This window comes from Mustelus asterias, chromosome 4 (genome assembly GCF_964213995.1).
Source record: "Mustelus asterias chromosome 4, sMusAst1.hap1.1, whole genome shotgun sequence".
Lineage (NCBI taxonomy): Eukaryota > Metazoa > Chordata > Chondrichthyes > Carcharhiniformes > Triakidae > Mustelus > Mustelus asterias.
Genome location: NC_135804.1, coordinates 138,072,383 through 138,098,603, shown reverse-complemented (window position 1 = coordinate 138,098,603; position 26,221 = coordinate 138,072,383). Strand labels below are relative to the sequence as shown.

Genomic DNA, 26,221 nt, shown 5'->3' with positions numbered 1-26,221 from the left:
TTCTCAGTCTAACTGGTTGCTATTGGCTAGTTCGATCACTTAGCTGACATCTGCACTTGAAGGAAAGCGCTTTAGATAGCGCAGGAAGGGAGGGAGATTGTTAGTTGGATTGTGATTGATGACAGATGTTTCTGTTGGATGCCTGTTTTGATGATGCTTGTGTTTCTCCTACAGCCCATGTACCAGTGCCCTGCACAGCTGGGAGTGATGCACCAGCTCAAGGAACAGCTGGAGGAGAGGACAAGAATCCTACAGGCAAACATAAAGACACAACAGGAGGAGCTCCATCACATAAAGGAGCAGTTACAGCTTGTGCATGATTCGAATCTCCAGGTATGATTCTGTTGGATATTCATGTGGATTGTTTACTTACCAAATCCCCCTTCTGTCTCCATGGAGATCATTTGGATCTTCCAATCGGTCACTAACTATCAATCAATGTTGCAAGGCTGTTAATTTATTAGTGTCACAAGTAGACTTACATTAACACTGTGAAAATCCCCTAGTCGCTACACTCCAGCACCTATTTGGGTACACTGAAGGAGAATTTAGCATGGCCAATGCACCTAACCAGCACGTCTTTTGGACTGTGGGAGGAAACCAGAGCACCCGGAGGAAACCCACGCAGACACGAGGAGAACGTGCAAACTCCAAACAGACAATGCCGGGAATTGAACCCAGGTCTCTGGTGCTGTGAGGCAGCAGTGCTAACCACAGTGCCACTGTGCCGCCCTATATAATCCGAACCAACTCAATCTCTCCTCATACTTCAATCCCGCCATCCCAGGAATCAGTCAGGTAAACCTTCGCTACTGCCTCCATGGCAAGAACATCCTTCCTCAGGTAAGGAACTCAAAACAAAAAGAATAAACCAGGATGTTAAAAATACTTATTTTATCCTTCATTTTTAATTTAAATTTTCAGATAGCAAAATATAAAATGATTGGATCAAGATAGAAATTAAAATACATGAAAAAATTCAAATATGGGGAAGTTTTTTTTATTACAATGGAAAAATTCCACAAGCCTCCAAAAGTCAGTTAGGGTATTTAGCAACAATTATGAAGTTAGTAAACTGTTAGGAACCCAATTCCAGCTCATTCAACATGGCATAATAATAAGACTAATAATATAAATATAAATGGGGCGGCACACTGGCACAGTGGTTCGCACTGGTTCAATTCCGGCCTTGGATCTGTCTATATGGAGTTTGCACATTCTCCCCGTGTCTGCGTGGGTTCCTTCCGGATCCTCCGGTTTCCACCCAGATTCCAAAGATGCGCGGGTTAGGTGGATTGGCCATGCTAAATTAACCCTAGTGTCAGGGGGATTAGCGGGGTAAGTATGAGGGGTTGCAGGAATAGGGCCTCGGTGGGATTGTATTTGGTGCAGACTCGATGGGCCGAATAGCCTCCTTCTGCACTGTGGGGATTCTATGATAAGAATTGACATTGTGTGGATTTCCCATGGATTGCAGACTGGGAATGCCGCATCAATGCATTTCATCAGACAGCAGAGAGTCACTGACAACAGCCTCTGGATTTCCATATTATTCGGCACATGTGTGCACTCCAGAAGTTGCTGTCGGTTTCACAGGTTGGCCATCATTGACACCATGAAATCAGACTCACACTCTTTAGGCTTAATTCCCTCCTAGGCCCGGGGTTAACACCTTGGCTGCAAGATGACTTTGTGGGTGTTGGCATATAATTATTTGTCGGAAATTCTCACTGTTGTAACAGAGGAATTAATCTGTTGAATAAAATACCTCAGTTCATTCGGATCTGCCCAGAGCGGTGAAGAGAGCAATTTCGGTAACTTCATGGCCTGGCGTGAGAATTTGCCATCATTGCCATCAATCCTAAATAAATTTTAATACATTCTGTTGATGTGATCATAGATGTTGCTTCAACAACCCAGTGCACTTGGATTTAATGCAATGGAACATCAAGATCAAGGTCAGCAACAGCAACAACAGCAGCAGCAGCAGCCAGGAATTATCATGCAAAACCCCTGCCAGTCCAGCAAACGAATGCAAGCTCTTGTCGGCTCTGAACTATGTAGTCAACAATTGTCTTCTTCTCAACAACTCCTCAGGGAACCAAGTTTGAAATCAATGCAGGTAACACTTTCCCTACAACTTACAATGGTCGAATATTGGGTGCAACTTCTGAGGGGTCCTTAGTGCGTGACTATTCTTCTGGGCAATAGATTTTTGAACAGGACAATAATGAGTTGATCTCCTGTAGTATTGCACATGGATTTAAGATCAGATGCAGCCTTCCGCTGAAGCAAGGTTGAGGGGCAGGGATAATTGGTCCAGGGTTTGTGGGCAGAATTCATTGGGCTATTTTTTTTCACATTTGTTCATTCTGCTACTATGGGCTCCTCATTTATTATGGAAACCCACAATGTGTAAAACCGTAAGACAGTAAGACACAGGAGCAGAATAGGCCATTCAGCCCATCAAGTCTGCTCCACCATTCAATGAGATGACTGCTCAGATGTGATAATCATAGAATCCCTACATGCAGAAGAAGGCCATTTGGCCCATCGAGTTCATTGACCATAATACCACTCAGGCCCTATTGCTGTAACCCCACATATTTACCCTGCTAATCCCCCTGGCATTAGGGTCAATTTTGTATGGCCTAACAACCTAACCCACATATCTTTTGACTGTGGGAGGAAACCGGAGCACTAGGTCCACAGAGACAAGGGGAGAATGTACAAACTCCATAAAGACAGTGACCCGAAGCCGGAATTGAACCCTGGTCCCTGGCGCTGTGAGGTAGCAATACTAAGTACTGTGCCACCGTGCCACCACAACTCTACTTTCCCGCCACATAACCCTTGATTCCCCGACTGATTTCAAATCTCAGCCTTGAACATACTTAACGGCCCAGCCCGTACAGCTCTCTGCGGTAAACAACAACAACTTGCATTTATATAACTGCTTTAAACCAGTAAAACCTTCTGAGGAGAGTTTTCAAACAATCTTTGTCAGGGAGCCAGTTAAGGCTATATTATGTTAGATCACCCAAACCTGATAAAAAAAAGGGAAGTTTTAAGGAGTGTCTTGAAGGAGGAAAGAGAGATGGAGAGTTTAAGGGGGAGTGGGGGAATTCCAGAGCTTAGGACCTTATTAGCTGCAGGTACTTTTGCCAATCGTGGTGTAAATAAAATAAAGAACGCTGAAGAGGCATTGGGAGAACACAGATATTTCAGAGGGTTGTAGGGCTGGACGAGATTTCAGAGTTAAGGATGGGTGAGGCTAATATAGGCCAACAAGCGCAGGAGTGAACAGGAGTCGGTGCCAATTAGAAAATGGATGTCAGAGTTTTGGATGGTCTCAGGTTTAAGGAGGGTAGCGCAATCTCCCTGCCAGATGTGCATTGGAATACTCAAGGCTAGAGGGTTTCAACAGCAGTGTATGTTAGGTGGATTGGCCGTGCTAAATTGCCCCTAACTGTCCAAAGATGTGTAGATTAGGTGGATTGGCCGTACTAAATTGCCCCTTACTGTCCAAAGATGTGCAGGTTAGGTGGATTGGCCATGGTAATGTGCAGGGATGGGATGGGGTGAGGGAGGTGGAGGGGGGGGGGGGTGAAGGGGTGGGTGCGGTGGGCCTGGCTAAGATGCTCTTTCGAAGAGTCAGCACAGACTCAACGAGCCAAAGGGCCTCCTTCTGCACCGTAGGAATTCTATGGTTCTATGAACTATAATCATACCCTCCTGCCCACGATGATGCTGCAAGACTTCCACTTCCTGGGCAGTTTAATCACATTCTCCTCCCAGTAACACTGCTGCAGCACCTCCAGTGGCATAATGGTGTAATTACCACATGACAAGTTTACATAGGGAATTTCCATTCTAAATGTGGAAATAGGACATCCTGGTGTCATGAAAGGCACATATAAATGCAAGTCCTTTCCTTTTCTTTCCTTCTTTTTTTTATAATAAAAAGTACTTGCAGAATTATGTTGGCACAGTCAGAAGATTCTGATATATTGAGGGGAATTTTCCCATCCCGGCTGCCACGGGAACCGTAGCAGGCGCGGGGGGGTTGGGGGGGGGTTGGTGTGGGGGGACCATGCAAAGATCCGTTGACCTCGGATGGAATTTTCCAATTTTGGGGTGAGCATGGCCAGAAAATCCCACCTCCTGTGTTTCAAACCAAAGTTAATTGCGTGTTCTACTTTCAGAAGAAAATGTTTTCTGTTAAATTCAGAATGAACGTGGCTTAGTTTGTATTATTAACGTATTGTAGAGAATAACATTGACCTTGTATGTCCAAATTATTTATTTATTTATTGGTACCTGCCAGATAATTGAACAGAAATACATATTTAGTATGATATATTGATTTAATATCACCTGCTACAGCTAAGGACACCAGTATCGACAATATTATAGATGATAAGTGCAACACAGTAATCGAATTAAATCCAAGTGTCTGATTCATTGGTTAAAGCCATTAATTCCTAGTGAAACTGTTCGGATTAAATAATTAATTCTAATATTTTAGCATTTCCTCATAAAATGATAAAACATTGTTAAAATTTTGAGCTGTCAGGATTAAAAACATTTATTTTAAAACATATTCAATGTCGTCATTAAGAACCAGCATGGGTCACTGTCTGTGCGGAGTCTGCACGTTCTTCCCGTGTCTTGTGTGGGTTTCCTTTGGCTGCTCCGGTTTCCTCCCACAGTTCGAAAGACATGCTGGTTACGTGGATTGGCCATGCTAAATTCTCCCTCAGTGTACCTGAACAGGCGTGTGGCGACTAGTGGATTTTCACAGTAACTTCATTGCAGGGTTAATGTAAGCCTACTTGTGACGCTAATAAACAAACTTTAAAAAAAACTTCTCTGATAAATTAACAGAAATGTGAACGATTTGTTTTTTCATAGCTTTATCAAAGTGGTTGACAAAGGAAATGCTGCACAACTATATTAAAATATTGGTCCCGACATGTCTGTTGAATTCTGATTATTTCTTTGAAGGAAAGGATTTTGAGTTTGGAAATGGGCCATATCTATTGTTGGGTCTGGAAACAAAATGAACAGGCACAGGTTTAAGTGAAGCTCTGCATTGGAAATAGATGGGCCAGTTCGTCATTTGTCACAACTCACAGTCTGATTCAGATTGACGCAGTAAAGATCAATTATCTTCACCTGGCTCCATTTGTGAAGTTTGCCCTCCAAAGGTCTTGAGAACAGCAGAAGCTGCACAAACTAAAGCAAATTAATGTTATTTATTACAGAACCCCTACAGTGCAGAAGGAGGTCATTCGGCCCATCGAGCCTGCACCGACCACAATCCCCTCAGGCCCTTTTCCCGTAACCCCACATATTTACCCTGCTAATCCCCCTGACACTAGGGTTAATTTAGCATGGCCAATCAACCTAACCCGCACATCTTTGGAGTGTGGGAGGAAACCGGAGCATCCAGAGGAAACCCAAGCAGACACGGGGAGAATGTGCAAACTCCACACATACAGTCACCCGAGGCTGGAATCGAACTCAGGTCTCTGGAGCTGTGAGGCAGCAGTGCTAACCACTGTGCTACCATGCCACTTGACTTTATCTACATAAGAACATGCAATTGAGGAGCAAGAGTTTGCCATTCAGCCCTTCTAACCTACTCCGTCATTCAATAAGATCATGGCTGACTTGTTGTGGTCTCAACCCCATTGTCCTGTCTACCCCCATAATCTTTGACTCCCTCGTCTAACAAAAATCAATTTACCTCAGTCATGAATAAATTTAATGACCTAGCCTCCACTGTTCTTTGAGAAAGAGAATTCCGCCTTTTAACAACCCTCGGAGAGAAAAGAATATCCATCTTAGAAGTGAGACCTTTTATTTTTAAACTGTGTCCCCTGGTTCTAGCTGCCCCCACACTGAAACATCCTCTTGGTATCTACCTTATCAAATTCCCTTGGGATCTTATATGCCTCAGTAAGGTGACCTCTGATTCTTCTAAACAGCAATGGGTATAGGAGTTGGGCCTGGATAAGATGCACTTTCAGGGAGGTGGTGCAGACTTCAAATGACCTCCTTCAGCACTGTATGTGTTCTCTGGTTCTATGAAAGAGGTCATCCGACCTATTGGGTCTGCACCAACTCTCCAAAAGAGCATCCTACCATTTTGGGGAAAATTCCACCTTTAGTCCTGTCATACAATGCATTGATGAAGATTATAAATAATTGTGGCACTCCAACCAGCTTTCCAACCCAAAATGACCCATTTATCACAGTTCTCTGCTTCCTCTTATGTAACTAGTCCTTTACCCATACTAATATGCTAGCCATTATGTTGTGTGTTCTTATCTTGTAACCATTGATGTGGCACCTTCCCAAATGTCTTTTGGAAATCCAAATACACCACATCTACAGGTTCCCCTTTATCCACCCTGCTTTACTTCCTCAGAAACTCCAACAAATTAATTAAACATGATTTCCCTTTCACAAAACCATGATGACACTTCCTGATTCTATTATAATTTTCTAAATACCCTGCTAAAGCCTCCTTAATAAAGGATTCTCGCAATCACAGATGTTAAACTAACTGCCCTGTAGTTTTCTGCTTTCTGTCTCCCTCCTTTCTTGAATAAAGGTGTTACATTTACTGGGTGGGATTTTACCGTCTCGCTCATCCCAAAACCGTAAAATCCCACCCGAGGTCAACGGACCTTCCCATGTTTTGCCTCTCGCCCGCTCCGATTCCCGTGGCGGGTGGGACAGTAAAATTCCGGCTACTATTTTCCAATCCGCTACCTTCCATTGGAGAGATGCACAGTGGTTAGCACTGCTGCCTCACAGGTCCAGGGACCCGGGTTCAATTCCTGGCTTGGGTCAGTGACTGTGCGGAATCTGCACTTTCTCCCTGTGTCTGCGTGGGTTTCCTCCGGGGCTCCGGTTTCCTCCCAAGTCCAAAAGACGTGCTGGTTAGGTGCATTGGCCATGCTAAATTCTTCCTCGGTGTACCCGAACAGGCGCCGGAGTGTGGCAATTAGGGGATTTTCACTGTAAAACGTCATTGTAGTGTTAATGTAAGCCTACCTTTGACACTAATAAATAAACTTTAAACTTTAAAAACGTTAAACATTAGTCCAAAGATGTGCGGGTTAGGTTGATTGGCCATGCTAAAATTGCCCTTAGTGTCCTGGGATGTGTAGATTAGAGGGATTAGCGGGTAAAATATGTAGGAATATGGGGGTAGGGCCTGGGTGGGATTGTGGTCGGTGCAGACTCGATGGGCCGAATGGCCTCTTTCTGTACTGTAGGGTTTCTATGATTTCTATGATTAACTTAAAGGCACATGTATAAAGTGAAATCAAATTCCTATAACTAGGGGTCCTTATTGTTATGTCAAAAGAGAAAATGCTGGAAAATCTCAGCAGGTCTGGCAGCATCTATAAGGAGAGAAAAAAGCTGATGTTTTGAGTCCAGATGACCCTTTGTCAAAGCTTTGACAGAGGGTCATCTGGACTCCTCCTTACAGATGCTGCCAGACCTGCTGAAATTTTCCAGCATTTTCTCTTTTGGTTTCAGATTCCAGCATCCGCAGTAATTTGCTTTTACTTATTGTTATATTCCTAGTTTACATAGTTCACATAGTTAAACATTGAGTGGTGTGGACACATCCCTGAACTTAAGATACTCAAAGCACTTACAACAATATCCAGCACTGCTGTAACCAATAGAATGTCAAATTCAGGTCTTGAACTTCTAATAACAAACAGTTATTGCTTAATATCTTTCCCATGATGTCCATCATTCTCGCACAAACCAACTGGGGAGAATTATATGGGATGCATATGTAGAGCAAGTTACACCGGCTCCATCTTCTACACCAATCTTTCCTTCCATCTCTTAGCTCATCTCCAGTAAATAGTGAAACCATGAAGTAAATTATCAGCTCCTATTTCAGCAGCTAAATGGAGAGAATGAGGCCTGACTCAGTGAATTGATGTGACATCAACAGTTTTCAAAATCAACAATATTGCAGCTGAAGTTCAATTTTTTCAATGGGTAAACATATTTAATTAGGTTGTAGAGTAATAGAACTCTATAGCTCTTTCAGGTAATTGTGTCTGTCCCAGCTTTAGATCTTATTCCCCCGATATTTCTTTATTCACTTCAACATTTTCTTTTTTAATTATCTGTCCGCTTCCCTTTTTGTGATGTCTACTTCCTTTCCAATGTCTGGCTACTCTCAATAAATCTCCATGTCAAAAACAAAATCTCCTGATCGCTCACCTCAATCTTTTAAGGATGTTCTTAAACCCAAGATGTCCATTCAGGGAATGAACAGAAAGTATTTCTGTTGGGAGTCTGGGACTAGATGACATAGTCTAAAAAATAGCGCCAGTCTTTAGGAGTGAAACTTCTATACACAAAGGGTGGTAGAAGTTTGGATCTTTCTGTATAAGGTAATTGATGCTGGATTAATTATTGATTTTAAACCTGAGATTGACAGGATTTTTGTCATCCAAAGAGATATGGATATGTGGAGTTAGGTCAGAGATCAGCCATGATTAAATTGAATGGCGGAACAGGTTTGAGGGGCGAAATGAGGTTAAGTGGGCTCCTTCTGTTCCTATTTCACACACATGAAATACAGATTGCACTGTAGAGCCTGTTGAGATTCAGCCATAACAATTGGAAACCTATTGTACAAGGTTTATGTTAGGGACCAGATCAGAAAACCCAAGGTACATTATGGAGTTAGCCTAGACCCCAACTTTTACGTTTGATTTTGGCATTGGGCTAAACATAAGGTCTTTCACTCCAGGTATGATCCAATTCACCCACGAGGGTAAATTATTTAAGAACATAGTTAAAATATAACAAAAAGAATTAACATAACTTTTACCAATAAAAAAATTAAAACATTTAAACATGACAAAGTATAATTCTTAATAGCTAGCTATCTCCATTGTTCCAATTTAGCAGAATCCCCCACAGACATAAATCCCTTCTTTAGAACCAGTTAGCACAAATAACAGATACGCTAATGTGGATGTTAGATTTCCAGCCTTTTAACATGTCTGGACAGAGATCCAGCCAACAGTTTCCAGAGAAGGATATATCCTCAAACAGCAGAACTTTAGAGAATTAAACCTATCTCTGGCAGATCTCAGTCTCCAGACAACAGATAGAAAAAGAGCTACCTCTGCAGCTTTCAAACAGCAACTAAACTTGAATTTTCTGAGCGAGGTTTTCCGGCCGCGCTCGACCCAAGACTGGAAAATCCCACCCGAGGTGAATGGACCTTTGCATGATCCAGTTCCGCCCCCCACGATTCCCGTGGCGGGTGGGATGGGAAAGTTCCGCCCTCTGTGTAAGCCTAGCTCCACTCAGTCATATGACCTTACCAGTCAATCAACCGAAGCAAGGCCTCCATGGGGAAATCACTAAAAGAAAACAGAACAGCAATAGTCCAGATTAAAACAAACATTCTAGCAATTGGGAGCAATTATGCTGCTGCAGTAACAGTATAGGGCTGCTGGATATAGACAAAACAGCATCGGACTGCTAAAGCAGATCCCGCACAAAAAACATGACAAATACGTTTCTGAAAGGCACAATATTGTCACAATTAACTGATTGTTCACTTTCTGCAGGTTCAGCAGCAGTTCATGAAAGGAGGTCACCTGCAACAAGCCAACTTGCAAATCCAGTCATGTAACAGTTTGGTCACCCCGCTCTTCAGTAACCCCATGATGTTTTCCCAGACTTCCACAGTGCCCTTCCCTATTCCACTGCCCTCCGATGTCAGTCGGAGCCACTCAACGACAGAATACAGCCACGAGCGACAATTAAGGTACAATTATTGCTGCAATTCCTGCGCTGTCTGAGAACCAAGGAAAGAGCAGTTATTTTAAGTCACATGAGGTGGCACCACTATGAAATGCAGCACAGTCAATCAGGGAGAGGCAACAATAGTACAACTTCAGACATTACTTTGAATGGCCACTGCAATCTTGTCAGAAGTACAAACTTGGCATCTGATCACTTTGGTGAATAAAAAATTGATCATCTTTTTTTATTCATTCGTGGGACATGGGCGTTGCTGGCTGTCCAGCATTTATTGCCCATCCCTAGTTTAACCTTGAGAAGGGGGTGATGAGTTACCTTCTTGAATCGCTGCAGTCCATGTGCTGTGGGTTGACCCACAATGCCATTAGGGAGGGAATTCCAGGATTTTGGCCCAGTGACTGTGAAGGAACGGCGATATATTTCCAAGTCAGGATGGTGAGTGGCTTGGAGGGGAACTTGCAAGTGGTGGTGTTCCCATGTATCTGCTGTCTTTGTCCTTCTAGATGGGAGTGGTTGTGGGTTTGGAAGGTGCTGTCTATGGATCTTTGGTGAATTGCTGCATTGCATCTTGTAGATAGTACACACTGCTGCTACTGAGCGTCGGTGGTGGAAGGAGTGGATGTTTGTAGATGTGGTGCCAATCAAACGGGCTGCTTCATCTCACAAGTCCCTGTTTTCCTCGGCTGAGAATGAGGCCTGTGGTGAACCATTGTTGGTTCCCACCAGGTAGTGCTGAGCCATGGTCTGGCCAGTACTATGAGTCTGTAGATATGTTACTGTTGGGGTTAGGGTTGGGCTGTTCTACCTGTTAATATAGTCCTATGGTACACCCCAGTTGGCTCCGCCTCCTGGGAGAGGTATAAAGGTCACTGCTCTGCCTGGTGACCCTTTAGTCTGGGATTGTATACTGTATATAGTAGCTCCATTATTGTTGGCAATAAAAGCCTTTATTTCCCCGAGTACATCCTGCCTCTCGTGTGATATATCGCGCATCAATTTTATTGCCAACAAGTAAATTCTTTTTTTTCGACAAAACAAAACAAAAGAAAACATGGAGCAAATGCTTAAACCCGAACGGCTTACGTTGGACCCAAGTGCGGCGGGAGCATCGAACACTTTTGACCACTGGTTGAAGTGTTTCCAAGATTACCTCGACGCCTCCACAGCGGTCAACAACGACGCCGACAGACTCCGGGTCCTCCACGCGAGGGTAAGCGACGCTGTATACTTAGCGATCCGTGGGGCCACCGACTACAAAGGGGCCCTCGAGCTTCTCAAGAAGCGATACAACAAACCGCCGAATGAGATGCATGCTCGACACCTTCTAGCCACTCGACGGCGGCAGCCCGGCGAAACGACAGAACAGTACGCGTGTGAACTTCAGCAGCTAGCCAGAGCCTGCAACTGCAAGTCAATGTCGGCGGCCCAGTACATGAGCGACCTAGTTCGAGATGCGTTCGTGGCGGGAATCGGCTCGTCGTACATCCGCCTTCGGCTGTTGGAGCAAGGTAACCTCGATCTCACTAAAACCATAGAGTTAGCTGACGCTCTAGAAACGGCCTCCAAAAGTCTGGAGATGTACCCTGACGACCGCGTGGAGACAGTGTGGCAGGGGCAGTCGCAGACTCCACTTTATTCAGCGGGACCGAAAAACTGCGCGATTGCGTTCCCAGCCTCGGACCTGACGACGGCAGCAGCTCCAGGTGGCCCGTGGTGTTACTTCTGTGGGGGGGGTGAAACACCCTCGGCAGCGATGTCCAGCTAAAGCGGTGTTGTGCTCCGCCTGCGGCAAGAAGGGGCATTATTCCAAAGTATGCCGGACCAAACCTCCATCAAAGAACAGCAGTGCGGCGTGTGACTCCCCGGAGCCGGCCTCCTTGTCTTCTGCATCTTCAAGGTCTTCTACCACGTGCGATTCCAGGACGTCGCCATTCCGAACGATGGAGTCGCAAGACACATGTGACCTGCAGGGGCCGCAGGTTTTGGCGCCATCGTCCACGTGCGACCTATGGGGGCAGCCATTTTGGTCGGCACCGACCGCGAATGACCAGCAGGGGTCGTCATCAACCATCTCAGCTGCCTGCAGTTGCACCCATGAACCAACGGTGGCGTCGATCATCCTGGACCAGGCCAAGCCTCACAGACTCGACAAGTCCCAAGGTGCCCCATAAAAGGCTGCTGAAGAAGATTAGGGCACACGGAGTTGGGGGTAGTGTGTTAAAGTGGATTGGGGACTGGCTATCCGACAGGAAGCAAAGAGTCGGAATAAATGGGTGTTTTTCCGGTTGGAGGAAGGTAACTAGTGGCGTGCCGCAGGGATCGGTACTCGGGCCGCAACTGTTTACCATTTATATAGATGATCTGGAGGAGGGGACGGAGTGTAGGGTAACGAAGTTTGCAGATGACACAAAGATAAGTGGAAAAGTGAATCGTGTGGAGGACGGAGAAGATCTGCAGAGAGATTTGGACAGGCTGTGAGTGGGCGAGGATATGGCAAATGGAGTATAACGTTGATAAATGCGAGGTTATACACTTTGGAGGAAATAATAACAAATGGGATTACTATCTCAATGGAAACAAATTAAAACATGCTACCGTGCAAAGGGACCTGGGGGTCCTTGTGCATGAGACGCAAAAGCCCAGTCTGCAGGTACAACAGGTGATCAAGAAGGCAAATGGGATGTTGGCCTATATTGCAAGGGGGATAGAATATAAAAGCAGGGATGTCTTGATGCACCTGTACAGGGCATTGGTGAGGCCGCAGCTGGAATACTGTGTGCAGTATTGGTCCCCTTATATGAGGAAGGATATATTGGCATTGGAGGGAGTGCAGAGAAGGTTCACCAGGTTGATACCGGAGATGAGGGGTTTGGATTATGAGGAGAGGCTGAGGAGATTGGGTTTGTACTCGTTGGAGTTTAGAAGGATGAGGGGGGATCTTATGGAGACTTATAAGATAATGCGGGGGCTGGATAGGGTGGAGGCGGAGAGATTCTTTCCACTTAGTAAGGAAGTTAAAACTAGAGGACACAGCCTCAAAATAAAGGGGGGTCGGTTTAAGACAGAGTTGAGGAGGAACTTCTTCTCCCAGAGGGTGGTGAATCTCTGGAATTCTCTGCCCACTGAGGTGGTGGAGGCTACCTCGCTGAATATGTTTAAAGCGCGGATGGATGGATTCCTGATCGGTAAGGGAATTAAGGGTTATGGGGATCAGGCGGGTAAGTGGTACTGATCCACGTCAGATCAGCCATGATCTTATTGAATGGCGGGGCAGGCTCGAGGGGCTAGATGGCCTACTCCTGCTCCTATTTCTTATGTTCTTATGTTCTTATGTTCTAAGTCCATGATGGACATACAGGTAAACAGACGCCAGATTTATTGTTTGTTTGACAGCGGGAGCACGGAGAGCTTCATTCACCCTGACACCGTGAAGCGGTGTGGTCTCCAGATTCGGACTGTCAAGCAGACAATTTCGATGGCGTCAAGGTCCCGATCTGTCACCGTGCTAGGGAGCTGCATGGTCAATCTGACGGTGCAGGGCACGGTTTACGAGAACTTCAGGCTCCTTGTGTTACCGCACCTTTGCGCGCCGATACTCCTAGGACTAGATTTTATGGTCCACCTGAAGAGTGTAACCCTGCAGTATGGTGGGCCACTCCCTCCGCTTTCAGTGGGAGACCCGCAGCCTCTAAATTGCCCAACGCGCTCCACATGTAGTCTCTCAACGCTTAGGATTACCACACCCTCCCTATTCCAGAATCTCGTGCCAGGCTGCAAGCCCATTACAACAAAGAGCAGGCGTTACAGCGCTGAGGATCGGATCTTCATTCGATCTGAAGTTCAGCGGCTCCTCAAGGAAGGGATCATCCAACCTAGTGCTAGTCCTTGGAGAGCGCAAGTCGTGGTGGTTAAGAATGGGAACAAACCCCGGATGGTCATAGACTATAGTCAGACTATTAACAGATACACGCAGCTGGATGCGTATCCCCTCCCACGCATATCTGACATGGTCAACCAGATTGCGCAGTACCGGGTGTTCTCCACCATCGACTTAAAATCTGCTTATCACCAGCTCCCCATTCGCCCAGAGCACCGACAATACACGGCCTTTGAGGCGGATGGTCGCCTGTACCATTTTTTAAGGGTTCCTTTTGGTGTCGCGAATGGGGTCTCGGTCTTCCAGCGTGCTATGGACCGAATGGTGGACCAGAACGGGCTGCGGGCTACCTTCCCGTACCTGGATAACGTCACCATCTGCAGCCATGACCAGCAGGACCACGATGCCAACCTTCTTAGATTCTTACGCACTGCATCTCGCCTGAATCTGACCTACAACAGGGAGAAGTGTGTATTTCGCACGCGCCGCCTAGCCATCCTCGGATACGTGGTGGAAAACGGGGTCCGTGGCCCTGATCCAGACCGTATGTGTCCCCTCCTCGAACTCCCCCTGCCCACTAGCATCAAAGCACTGAGAAGATGTTTAGGCTTCTTCTCATACTATGCACAGTGGGTTCCCAATTACGCGGACAAAGCCCGTCCGCTCATCAAGTCTACCTCTTTTCCCCTAGCAACAGAGGCTCGCTTAGCCTTTGCAAGAATAAAAGCTGACATCACGAAAGCCACGATGCACGCTATCGATGAGTCCATCCCCTTCCAGGTGGAGAGTGATGCATCTGATGTCGCCCTGGCCGCCACACTTAACCAGACAGGCAGGCCCGTCGCCTTTTTCTCTCGCACCCTCCAAGGCCCTGAAATTCGACATTCGGCGGTGGAAAAGGAGGCCCAGGCCATTGTGGAGGCCGTTCGGCATTGGCGCCATTACTTGGCGGGAAAACGGTTCTCCCTGCTCACGGACCAGCGGTCCGTGGCGTTCATGTTCAACAACACGTTACGGGGTAAGATCAAGAATGATAAAATCTTGAGGTGGAGAATCGAACTCTCCACCTACAATTATGATATAATGTACCGTCCAGGGAAGCTCAACGAGCCCTCGGATGCCCTGTCGCGTGGAACATGCGCTAGTGTGCAGGAGAATCGACTGCAGGCTCTCCACAATGACCTCTGCCATCCGGGGGTCACTCGGCTCTTCCACTTCATAAAGGCCCAGAATCTACCCTCCTCGGTGGAGGATGTCAGGTCCATAACCAGAAGCTGCCGGGTATGCGCGGAATGTAAACCGCACTTCTACCGACCTGACAGGGCACACCTCATTAAGGCCACTCGTCCCTTCGAAAGACTGAGTGTGGACTTTAAGGGCCCCCTTCCCTCGACAGATCGGAACGTGTACTTCCTCAATGTGGTTGATGAGTACTCACGATTCCCTTTTGTCATTCCCTGTTCTGATATGACCGCTGCCACGGTTATCAAGGCATTTCGTGATCTTTTCACCCTGTTCGGTTACCCCTGTTATATCCACAGCGAAAGGGGCTCGTCGTTCATGAGCGACGACTTGAGGCAATACCTGCTCTCATATGGGATTGCCTCTAGTAGATCCACGAGCTACTACCCAAGGGGTAACGGACAGGTTGAACGAGAGAATGCTACAGTCTGGAAGGCTGTCTTACTGGCGTTGAGGTCTAAAGGTCTTCCAGTCTCCCGTTGGCAAGAGGTACTCCCTGATGCGCTCCACTCCATACGCTCACTCCCGTGTACGGCAACCAACGCTACTCCTCATGAGAGAATGTTTTCATTCCCTAGGAAGTCTTCCTCTGGGACCTCATTACCGTCTTGGTTGACGTACTCAGGACCTGTCCTCCTGCGGCGGCATGTTAGGACCCGCAAGTCCGACCCTTTGGTTGAATAGGTCCATCTCCTCCACGCCAACCCTCAGTATGCCTACGTGGCATATCCTGATGGGCGAGAGGACACGGTCTCGATTCGAGATCTGGCACCAGCAGGAGGCTTGGAAACCCCTGTCGCTCCCACACCTCCTGTTAGGGACCCCCCAACCATTATTTCCCCTCCTTACACGGTGCGGGCAGTATCGGGACCACCACTTAACCCTCTTACTCCCGTGTACAGCTTGCCTGAGTCCAGGAGATGGTCGCCACTTCAAGGCGTGCCCGAGTTCAGCGGATTGTCACCACCTCGTGGTCTACCGGCCCGTGAGGAACTGGAGGAGTCGCTGGACACCGCCTTGGAGAGAACGTCACCGCGATTGCCTGAACCGGTGTCATCGCCGGTGTTGAGGAGGTCACAGCGACGGTGCGGTCTCCCAGACCGTTTGAACTTATAGACAGATGAACAATTGTTCTGTGTTTTGTACCCCGCCGGCCTTTGTTTTCAAAGGAGGGGTGAATGTGGTGAACCATTGTTGGTTCCCACCAGGTAGTGCTGAGCCATGGTCTGGCCAGTACTATGAGTCTGTAGATATGTTACTGTTGGGGTTAGGGTTGGGCTGTTCTACCTGTTAATATAGTCCTATGGTACACCCCAGTTGGCTCCGCCTCCTGGGAGAGGTATAAAGGTCACTGCTCTGCCTGGTGACCCTTTAGTCTGGGATTGTATGCTGTATATAGTAGCTCCGTTATTGTTGGCAATAAAAGCCTTTATTTCCCGAGTACATCCTGCCTCTCGTGTGATATATCGCGCATCAAGGCCCACTCTTTGTCGACATGGTAATTATTTCCGTTGGTGTTTAGGTTATTTTGGCTATTCAATAAGTTAATAAGACCTTAAAGTTTCGGGTACGGCTTTGTTCCTCTCAAGTGCTTAAAATTCATTTATTGGTATTCTGTACTGTTTCGAAGAACAAGCCACAGTGTCTCAAACCAGATCCGCTTTGAAATAGCTGACACAACCTGAGAGTTGTTATATCACCATGAATGTGTCTCGAATGATAGATGGTCTGCATCCCATTATAGATCACCTCTGATGCGGCCTTCATCACCAGGACTACTTTAATCAAGACTTTCATCTGTAACTGCAACTGCTAACCGGCATCATCCTGTTTGCCACTTCCTAAGCAGTATGCGGGTTGGGAGGCGATAGTCTAGTGGTATTATCGCTAGACCATTAATCCAGAAACTCAGCTAATGTTCTGGGGACCCGGGTTCAAATCCCGCCACGGCAGATGGTGGAATTTGAATTCATTAAAAAAAAATCTGGAATTAAGAATTTACTGATGACCATGAAACCATTGTCAATTGTCAGAAAAACCCATCTGTTTCACTAATGTCCTTTGGGGAAGGAAATTTGTTGTCCTTACCTGGTCTGGCCTACATGTGACTCCAGAGCCACAGCAATGTGGTCAACTCTCAATTGCCATCTAAATGCTGGCCAACCAGCGACGCCCATGAATAAAAAAATCACTAATGTCCTTTTGGGAAGGAAATTTGCTGCCTTACCTGCTCTCCAGGTTTCCACTCCATCTGACGAAGGAGCAGCGCTCCGAAAGCTAATGGTATTTGCTACCAAATAAACCTGTTGGACTTTAACCTGGTGTTGTTATAACTCTTACTGTGTTTACCCCACATATTTACCATGGCTAATCCCATCTAACCTACACATCCTGGGATACTAAGGGGCAATTTAGCATGGCCAATCCAACTAACCTGCACATCTTTGGACTGTGGGAGGAAACCGGAGCACCTGAAGGAAACCCACGCAGACATGGGGAGAACGTGCAGACTCCATACAGTCAGTCACCCAAAGCCAGAATCGAACCCGGGTTCCTGTAGCTGTGAGGCAGCATTGCAACTGTACCACCTACCCTCCTCCTCCAGGTCCGACGACACTACAGAGGATGGAATCTTATGAGCATTTGGCAGAGTGTCAGTTCTGGTGCAAGAACTGGTGTGGAATTTTCCACTTCCATTGGCCAGTTTTCTACCTGGATCTTGTCCCTTTAACTGAAAAAGAATGGGGGTTGTTTACACTGTCAGTCTGATGAGGTGGGGCTTTTGCAGCTGGGAAACGGCTCCAAAAAGGATGCCCCAATCACTGGAAAAAAATCAATCTCCCTCCACTCCCTCACCACGGACATATCTGTGGCCACCTCTACCCCCTTTCGCTCCCTCGATCATTGGCTCCCTTCCCCTCAATCATCGCCAGCATCCCCACCCCCCCATCCCCTACCCTCACCAATTATCCCAGCATTGAATCCTTCCCCCCCACCCCGATCATCAGCCGTATCCCCCCCACCTCCTCCACTTCCCTCCGAACATCCTAGCATCGGCCACCTTCCTCCTGCTCACCACTGGTATCCCCATCGCTTCTATGTCCTCATCCCGCCCCCACCATCACAAACAAATGAGTCCCCACATGTGAGGCTCCCCTAGGGCCCACCACTGGCACTACTCCATGGCACAGGTTGGCACTGCCAGGGGCAGTGTCAAGGCACAGTGCCAGGGGGCATTGCCACGGCACTGCCTGGCCACGGCCCTCTACTCTGGGGGCTACGCTGACCTTTACGCTCCCACCCCTCCCCAAAGGCATCCCCCAACATGTTCACGTCCATGTGAATCTGTTGTAAACCTCACTGACGTGACGTCAACTTTTTTTCCCAAAGGTAGGGGACTCTAAAACTAGAGGGCATAGGTTTAAGGTGAGAGGGGAGAGATATGAAAAGGTCCAGAGGGGCAATCTTTTCACACAGAGGGTGGTTAGTGTCTGGAACAAGCTGCCAGAGGTAGTAGTAGAGGCGGAACAATTTTATCTTTTAAAAAGCATTTAGACAGTTACATGGGTAAGATTGGTATAGAGGGATATGGACCAAACATGGGTAATTGGGACTAGCTTAATAGTAAAAAACTGGGCGGCATGAACAAGTTGGAATGAAGAGCCTGTTTCCATGTTGCAAACCTCTATGACATTGACTCTATTGTAGAGTTTCTACTGTTCAGTTCCATACACTCAATCAACTATCACCATGACAGTAACTGAATATTTCAGTTTGGTTCATGCACATTAACAATCTACTCAATGTTTCTAATCTAACCTGAACTGCTCACATGAATTATAGCGTTTTGGTCTATGTCCAGCGATGAATATTAATGAACTGAGTAAAGGATGCCCTCACTCACATCTCGAGCACAATGAGAAGGGAAGGTTTACCCTCATTTTTGATGTGGCTCTTTTTCAGGTTATTTTTGAACCAACCCATTCATTCCAATTTGCCAAACAGCAGTGGAGATGAACAACCATCCCAGAATAACACAACCAGACAACAGGCAAAGTATGAATTTTGATATTGTTCCAGATAGGTTGTCACAATAGTTTGTTGTTAACGCAATAGATATAGTAGCCTGGAAATCACTGTGAATGATATTATTGTACAAATGCTTCAGGCATCTCGGGTATTTTAGCCGTCATTTGCCCATTTAAGATATGCCGGTAAATGCTGGCATCGCAACTGTGAAGTCAGCATTCAAATCTCATTGGATTAAAGCAAATTACTGCAGATGCTGGAATCTGAAACCAAAAGAGAAAATGCTGGAAAATCTCAGCAGATCTGGCAGCATCTGTAAGGAGAGAAAAGAGCTGACGTTTCAAATCCAGATGACCCTTTGTCAAAGCTTTGTCACCTGGACTCGAAACGTCAGTTCTTTTCTCTCCTTACAGATGCTGCCAGACCTGCTGAGATTTTCCAGCATTTTTTCTTTTGGTTTCAAATCTCATTGATTGCCATTTCCCCTTCTAACCAGTGTTTATCAAACATGATGAAGGGTCTGTCTGAAAAAGAAAAGATTTTAGCAGTTTTCCCAAGAGGGGTTAGAGTCATAGAGTCATAGGGTCATAGAGGTTTACAGCATGGAAACAGGCCCTACGGCCCAACTTGTCCATGCCACCATTTTTAAAAAAAAACCCTTGAGCTAATCCTAATTGCCCGCATTTGGCCCATATCCCCCTATACCCATGTAACTATCTAAATGCTTTTTAAAAGATAAAATTGTACCCGCCTCTACTTACTACCTCTGGCAGCTTGTTCCAGACACTCACCACCCTCTGTGTGAAAACATTGCCCCTCTGGACACTTCTGTATCTCTCCCCTCTCACCTTAAACCTATGCCCTCTAGTTTTAGACTCCCCTACCTTTGGGAAAAGATGTTGCCTATCTGTCTGATCTGTGCCCCTCATTGTTTTATAGACCTCTATAAGTTCACCCCTCAGCCTCCTACGCTCCAGAGAAAAAAGTCCCAGTCTATCCAGCCTCTCCTTATAACTCAATCCATCAAGTCCCGGTAGCATCCTAGTAAATCTTTTCTGCCCTCTTTCTAGTTAAAAAATATCCTTTCTATAATAGGGTGACCAGAATTGCACACAGTATTCCAAGTGTGGCCTTACCAATGTCTTGTACAACTTCAACAAGACATTCCAACTCCTGTATTCAACATTCTGACCGATGAAACCAAGCATGCCGAATGCCTTCTTCTTCACTCTGTCCACCTGTGACTCCACTTTCAAGGAGCTATGAACATGTACCCCTAGATCTCTTTGTTCTGTAACTCTTCGCAACACCCGACCATTAACTGAGTAAGTCATGCCCTGGTTCAATCTACCAAAATGCATCACCTCGCATTTGTCTAAATTAAACTCCATCTGCCATTCGTCAGCCCACTGGCCCAATTGGAGATAACCTTCTTCACTGTCCACTATGCCACCAATCTTAGTGTCATCTGCAAACGTACTAACCATGCCTCCTATATTCTCATCCAAATCATTAATATAAATGACAAATAACAGTGGACCCAGCACTGACCCCTGAGGCACAACGCTGGTCACAGGCCTCCAGTTTGAAAAACAACTCTCTACAACCACCCTCTGGCTTCTGTCAAGAAGCCAATTTTGTATCCATTTTGATACCTCACCCTGAATCCCGTGAGATTTAACTTTATGCAACAACCTACCATGTGGTACCTTGTCAAAGGCCTTGCTAAAGTCCATGTAGACAACATCAACTGCACTGCCCTCATCTACCTTCTTGGTCACCCCTTCAAAAAACTCAATCAAATTTGTGAGATGTGATTTTCCACTCACAAAGCCATGCTGACTGTCCCTAATCAGTCCTTGCATCTCTAAATGCCTGTAAATGCCTCTCAAAATACCTTCCAACAATTTACCCACCACAGATGTGAGACTAACTGGCCTGTAGTTCCCAGGCTTTTCCCTGCAGCCCTTTTTAAACAAAGGCACAACATTTGCCACTCTCCAATCTTCAGGCATCTCACCCGTGACTATCGATGATTCAAATATCTCGGCCAAGGGACCCGCAATTTCCTCCCTAGCCTCTCACAATGTGGGTTGAGCAAGACTGACATGGAGATTGATATGTCTATTACCTAAACAAAATCTTACAGGAGATGTTGATCTAATCTGAGATTGGCAAGTCATTGGCACGGTGCACAGTTGTTGGCATTGCTGCCCCACAGCGCCAGCGACCTGGGTTCAATTCCGAATTTGGGTGACTGTCTGTGTGGAGTTTACACATTCTCCCCGTGTCTGTTTGGATTTCCACCGGGTGTTCCGGTTTCCTCCCACAGTCCAAAGATATGCTGGTTAGGTGGATTGGCCATGCATAATTGCCTCTTGGTGTCCAAGATGTGTAGGGTGGGGGGATTAGTAGCCATGGTAAATTAGCGGGGTTATGGCAATGAGGTGGGATCAGATGCCCTGTTGGAGAGTCAGTGCAGAGTCAATGGGCCGAATTGCCTCTTTCTGCATTTTAAGGATTCTTTGATTCGGTGGGGATTCTGTAAAAAGTCTCACCAGCTATTAGATCAATGCCAGCTACCTTCGAGCATCTGTGGCCAGTGCTGGGAATCTATCAGTAATGTCACAAAAGCAGACAATTACGTTTGAGTCAAATTTCACCAAACAACAGCAATAATTTAAAGAAAGAAATACAGCATTTTTAAATGGGTAAAATGCTCACAGAGTATTATCAAACATAATTAGATATCGCTAACAGCAATGACACTGGATTAGTAATCCTGCACTGATGCTCTGGAGTTATGAGTTCAAATCCCACCACGGCAGCCATGGTAATTAAAATTCAATAGTGACTTTTAACAGGCATCTGGACAAATACATGAATAGGATGGAGATAGAGGGATATGGTCCCCGGAAGGATAGGGTGTTTTAGTTCAGATGGGCAGCATGGTCAGTGCAGGCTTGGAGAGCCAAAGGGCCTGGTCCTGTGCTGTAATTTTCTTTGTTCTTTGATTAATAAATCAGGAATAAAATTCAATCATTATTAACAATGATCATAAAATGACATAGAAATCTAGCTGGTGCACTTCAGGAGAGGAAATCTGCCATTCTTATCTGGTCAGGCCTATTCACAGCAATATGGCCGACTCCCTGTGATGACCGAGTTAGCTCAGTTGTATTAAGCTGCTACTGCAGGCACTGTCAGTTTACCTACACCGCACAGACTGCCGCAGTTAAAGAAGCTTGCTCACCACTGCTACCTGCTCGAGGGCAGTAAATGCTGGGCCTTGCCCGTGAGGCTCAGCCCAAGAACAAAGGCAAAAAAAACATATAAGGTCTGACCTGTCTTAAAGGAGAAAGCTCCAACATGGGAATGGTGACAGATATTGCAGAACAGACACATGCCCCTGTTAGCTCTGTTCATAGACAGCTACTGCCCATCCTGTGTACTAGCTACTAGCTGTCTACTAGTACTAGGGCGGCACGGTAGCACAGTGGTTAGCACTGCTGCTTCACAGCTCCAGGGACCTGGGTTCGATTCCCGGCCTGTGTGGAGTTTGCACATTCTCCTCGTGTCTGCGTGGATTTCCTCCGGGTGCTCCGGTTTCCTCCCACAGTCCAAAGATGTGCGGGTTAGGTTGATTGGCCATGTTAAAATTGTCCCTTAGTGTCCTGAGATGCATAGATTACAGGGATATGGGGGTAGGGCCTGGGTAGGAGTGTGGTCGGTGCAGACTCGATGGGCCAAATGGCCTCTTTCTGCACTGTAGGGTTCCTATGATTTCTATCCTTCATGGCTAGATAATCATACAGCCCTGAATCTCATGACAATGCAGCATTCACCCAACTCCCTTCAGTCAGTGTGTGAGCCATCAGCTTGCTGCCGGTTATCACTGACCATCAAGCGCCAGATTGTGTTACCCTGTTAGGTAAACATCACCTCATGCGTTTCACTAATTCTACATGCATCAAAGTTTTCAGTGAATCTGATATTGGGTATTTTGTGGTCTTGTATTTTCAGATATATCCAAGATCAGCAGATGCTGACAGCGCTAGCGATGCAACCAATCAGCTGTAGTGCGGTCATTGTCCCTTCTCCAACTTCTGTGACCATCCAACATCAAGGTTTCTCCTCACACCAGCAGGCCTCAATTCAACAACAACACACCCATCAGTCCATGCAGCTCCAGCAACAACATCAATATCTTCAGGTACAAATTTCCATGAATGTACTTTTTTAAAAATTTATTCGTGAGACATGGGCATCGCTGGTTGGCAAGCATTTATTGCCCATCCCTAGTTGCCCGAGTATAGTTGAGAGTCAACCACATTGCTGTGGCTCTGGAGTCACATGTAGGCCAGACCGGGTGAGGAAGGCAAATTTCCTTCCCTGAAGGACATGAATGAACCAGAAGGGTTTTTCCGACGATCAACAATAGTTTCATGGTCATCAGAAGATTCTTAATTCCACATTGTTTTTATTGAATTCAAATTTCACCATCTGCTGTGGCGGGATTCGAACCCGGGTCCCCAGAACATTACCTGATTTTCTGGACCACAAATTGTACCTCAAAGACACCTTTGGTATTAACATTCGAAGATTTATTTTCGTTCTCAATGTCCCAAAAAGTATCATCACATGAGAAATGCTTGGCCTTCAAACCGGTGCCAAATTCTTGCTGGTAGCGGGAGTGGGGTGTGCGAGGCCAGAGAACTCCGGCCTACATGTGACTGTGACAAAGGTAAACAATCCCTCCTTGTCCTTCCTGACCTGTCTGCAGCCTGTGACATGTTTGACTGTGAAATTCTGCTCCAATGTCTCTCCCCATCGCCCCGCTGGGTGGATGAACCCGACTGCTTCCTTTCTCATCGCTCCAGTCACAGCCTGAGAATCACCCGCAATGATCGTATCCCCCTCCCCTCCCCTCCCCCTGCTCCTTACTCTTGCGTCATTACCTCTAATGGATCTACCATCGGTCCCCTTCTATTTTGCATTTACTTTCTTCAATTAGATATTGGGAAGACCTAAACCATTGTTTTCAGTCCCACCTCCAAACTCTGTTCCCTGCCTACCAACTCAACCCCTCTCCCTGACGGCAGCCTGAGACTAAGCCAAACTGTTCACAGCCCTTGTGACATATTTGACCCTGAGCTGAGCTTCCAACCTCATATTGGAACCGTAACAAAGGCTGACTATTTCCACCTCCATAACATTGTCTGAGTGCTCCTGTCTCGACCCTCATTTATGGCCTTGTTGTCTCTAGATGTGACAATTCCATTGTTCTCCTGGCTGGTCTCACACATTGTAAACTCAACATCATCCAAACCACTGCCCTTTGTGTCTTAGTTCACATCCAATCCCATTCCAACATCACCCTGGTGGCCACCAGCCCACACTGGTCTGCGGTCAAAGAACATCTTGATTTAAAAATGTTCATCCTTGGCTTTGTTTTGAAAGTTTAAAGTTTATTTATTACTATCACAAGTAGGCTTAGATTAACAGTGCAATGAAGTTACTGTGAAAATCGCCTAGTTGCCATATTCCAGCACCTGTTCGGGTACACAAAGGGAGAATTTACCATGGCCAATGCATCTAACCAGCATGTCTTTCGGACTGTGGGAGGAAACCAGAGCTCCCGGAGGAAACCCACACAGACACGGGGTGGACATGCAGACTCCGCACAGATGGTGATTCAAGCCGTGAATCGAACCCGAGTCCCTGGCGCTGTGAGGCAGCAGTGCTAACCACTGTGCCACCATGCTGTCCACACTCATCTCACTCTCCTTTAGGGTTTCCACCTCTTTCGCTATTACGCACATCTTTCTTCAAGAACTCTGCAAACAGGCTCTGCAACTGGCATCCAGATATTAGCATGTTCCAAACTATCTTGTCCCTTTGTCCCTCCCTATCTCTTCCAGCCCCTATACCCCTGCGAGGAATCTGCACTCTTCTAATTCCGGCCCCTTGAACATCCGCAGATTTCATTGTGCCTCCATTAGTGGCCATGTTTTCAGTTGGCGAGGCCCCAAGCTCTAGAATTCCCTCTCCACACCACTCTGCCTCTCTACCTTGCTTTCCTCCTTAAATCTTTTGACAAAAGATTTCCTCAAGTATCATAGAATCTCTACAGAGTGGAAGGAGGCCATTTGGCCACCTTTCTATCTTATTTGACCCACTTTTTTTTATCTTACCCAGGCCCTATCCCCGAAACCCCACATAGCCACCTAACCTACACATCTTGGGACACTAAGGGGCAATTTAACATGGCCAATCCACCTAACCTACACATCTTGGGACATTCAGGGGCAATTTAGCATGGCCAATCACCTAACTTGCACATCTTTGGACTGTGGGAGGAAACCCACGCAAATACAGGGGAGAAAGTGCAAACTCCACACAGTGACCCAAGGCCGGAATCAAACCCGGGTCTCTGGCGTTGTGAGGCAGCAGTGCTAACCACTGTGCCATCATGCCGGAGTGGGGGAGTTGGGTGGGGAAAAGGGGTTTAGGGGAAACAAGCCAATGTGGGACATGTTAATATCTGGATGCCGGTTTGCAGAGCTCTTGGAGAAAGACGGGAGAAGTAGCGAAAGGGGTGGAAACCCTAAAGGACAGTGAGGTGAAAGGGTTCCTCTTACAAATGGACACTTCTTGTGTAGAACTGAAATGAATCAGTTTGTAACAAAATGCTTCTATTTGTTTAGCAAGTGCCACCAAGTGGAATGATGCAACATGACCAGTCGCAGCCTCTTTTCCTGGCATCACCTCCGCATGTTAACATGGGGTACCTCTCTCAACGTCAATCCCGTGGGACACAAAGTGGTGCCAGCGGCCTCGCGGACTTGTCCAACATTCCGTTGCCGCGGTAACCAAGGACCTGCCGGAGGCAGGCGATGCACAGCCACAAATTGGACATACCTCACTGGTAAATTTGTGGGTGGAGGGCGAACATTCGACCGGCGGCTCAGCCACACCCAGGAGGGGACGGGTAGGGGACTACGCCTCTTCTGTGGAAGCACGCGTGGCATGAAGAAACGCCGGAAGCCAGCAAAGACAGACAGAGGTGGCCACGCCTTTCATGAAGGAAGCTTCTGCCTTCACTGATAGCAGATCATCAACTATACCACACTGGAATAGTTTTATAATAACTTTTCTCCTGACAGATGGACCTCTTGAGGAATTGTCTGCTTGCCAAGCAAAGTAATTGTTTTGCAAACACAGTGCGTTCTGTGTCACAAT

The 26,221-nt window shown here is 46.5% G+C and overlaps 1 protein-coding gene across 1 annotated transcript in view; it reads left to right on the top strand.

Moving 5' to 3' along the window:
* The window catches only part of LOC144493170 (neuronal PAS domain-containing protein 2-like), a 108,822-nt gene extending 82,971 nt beyond the window's left edge, over positions 1–25,851 (top strand). The window contains exons 15-20 of the mRNA XM_078212066.1: positions 175–333; positions 1,901–2,122; positions 9,636–9,835; positions 18,914–19,006; positions 23,003–23,192; positions 25,687–25,851. Of these exons, the coding sequence (XP_078068192.1) occupies positions 175–333; positions 1,901–2,122; positions 9,636–9,835; positions 18,914–19,006; positions 23,003–23,192; positions 25,687–25,851 (1,029 nt within the window). The remainder of the gene's footprint in view (positions 1–174; positions 334–1,900; positions 2,123–9,635; positions 9,836–18,913; positions 19,007–23,002; positions 23,193–25,686) is intronic.
* The last annotated feature ends 370 nt before the right edge of the window (positions 25,852–26,221 follow it).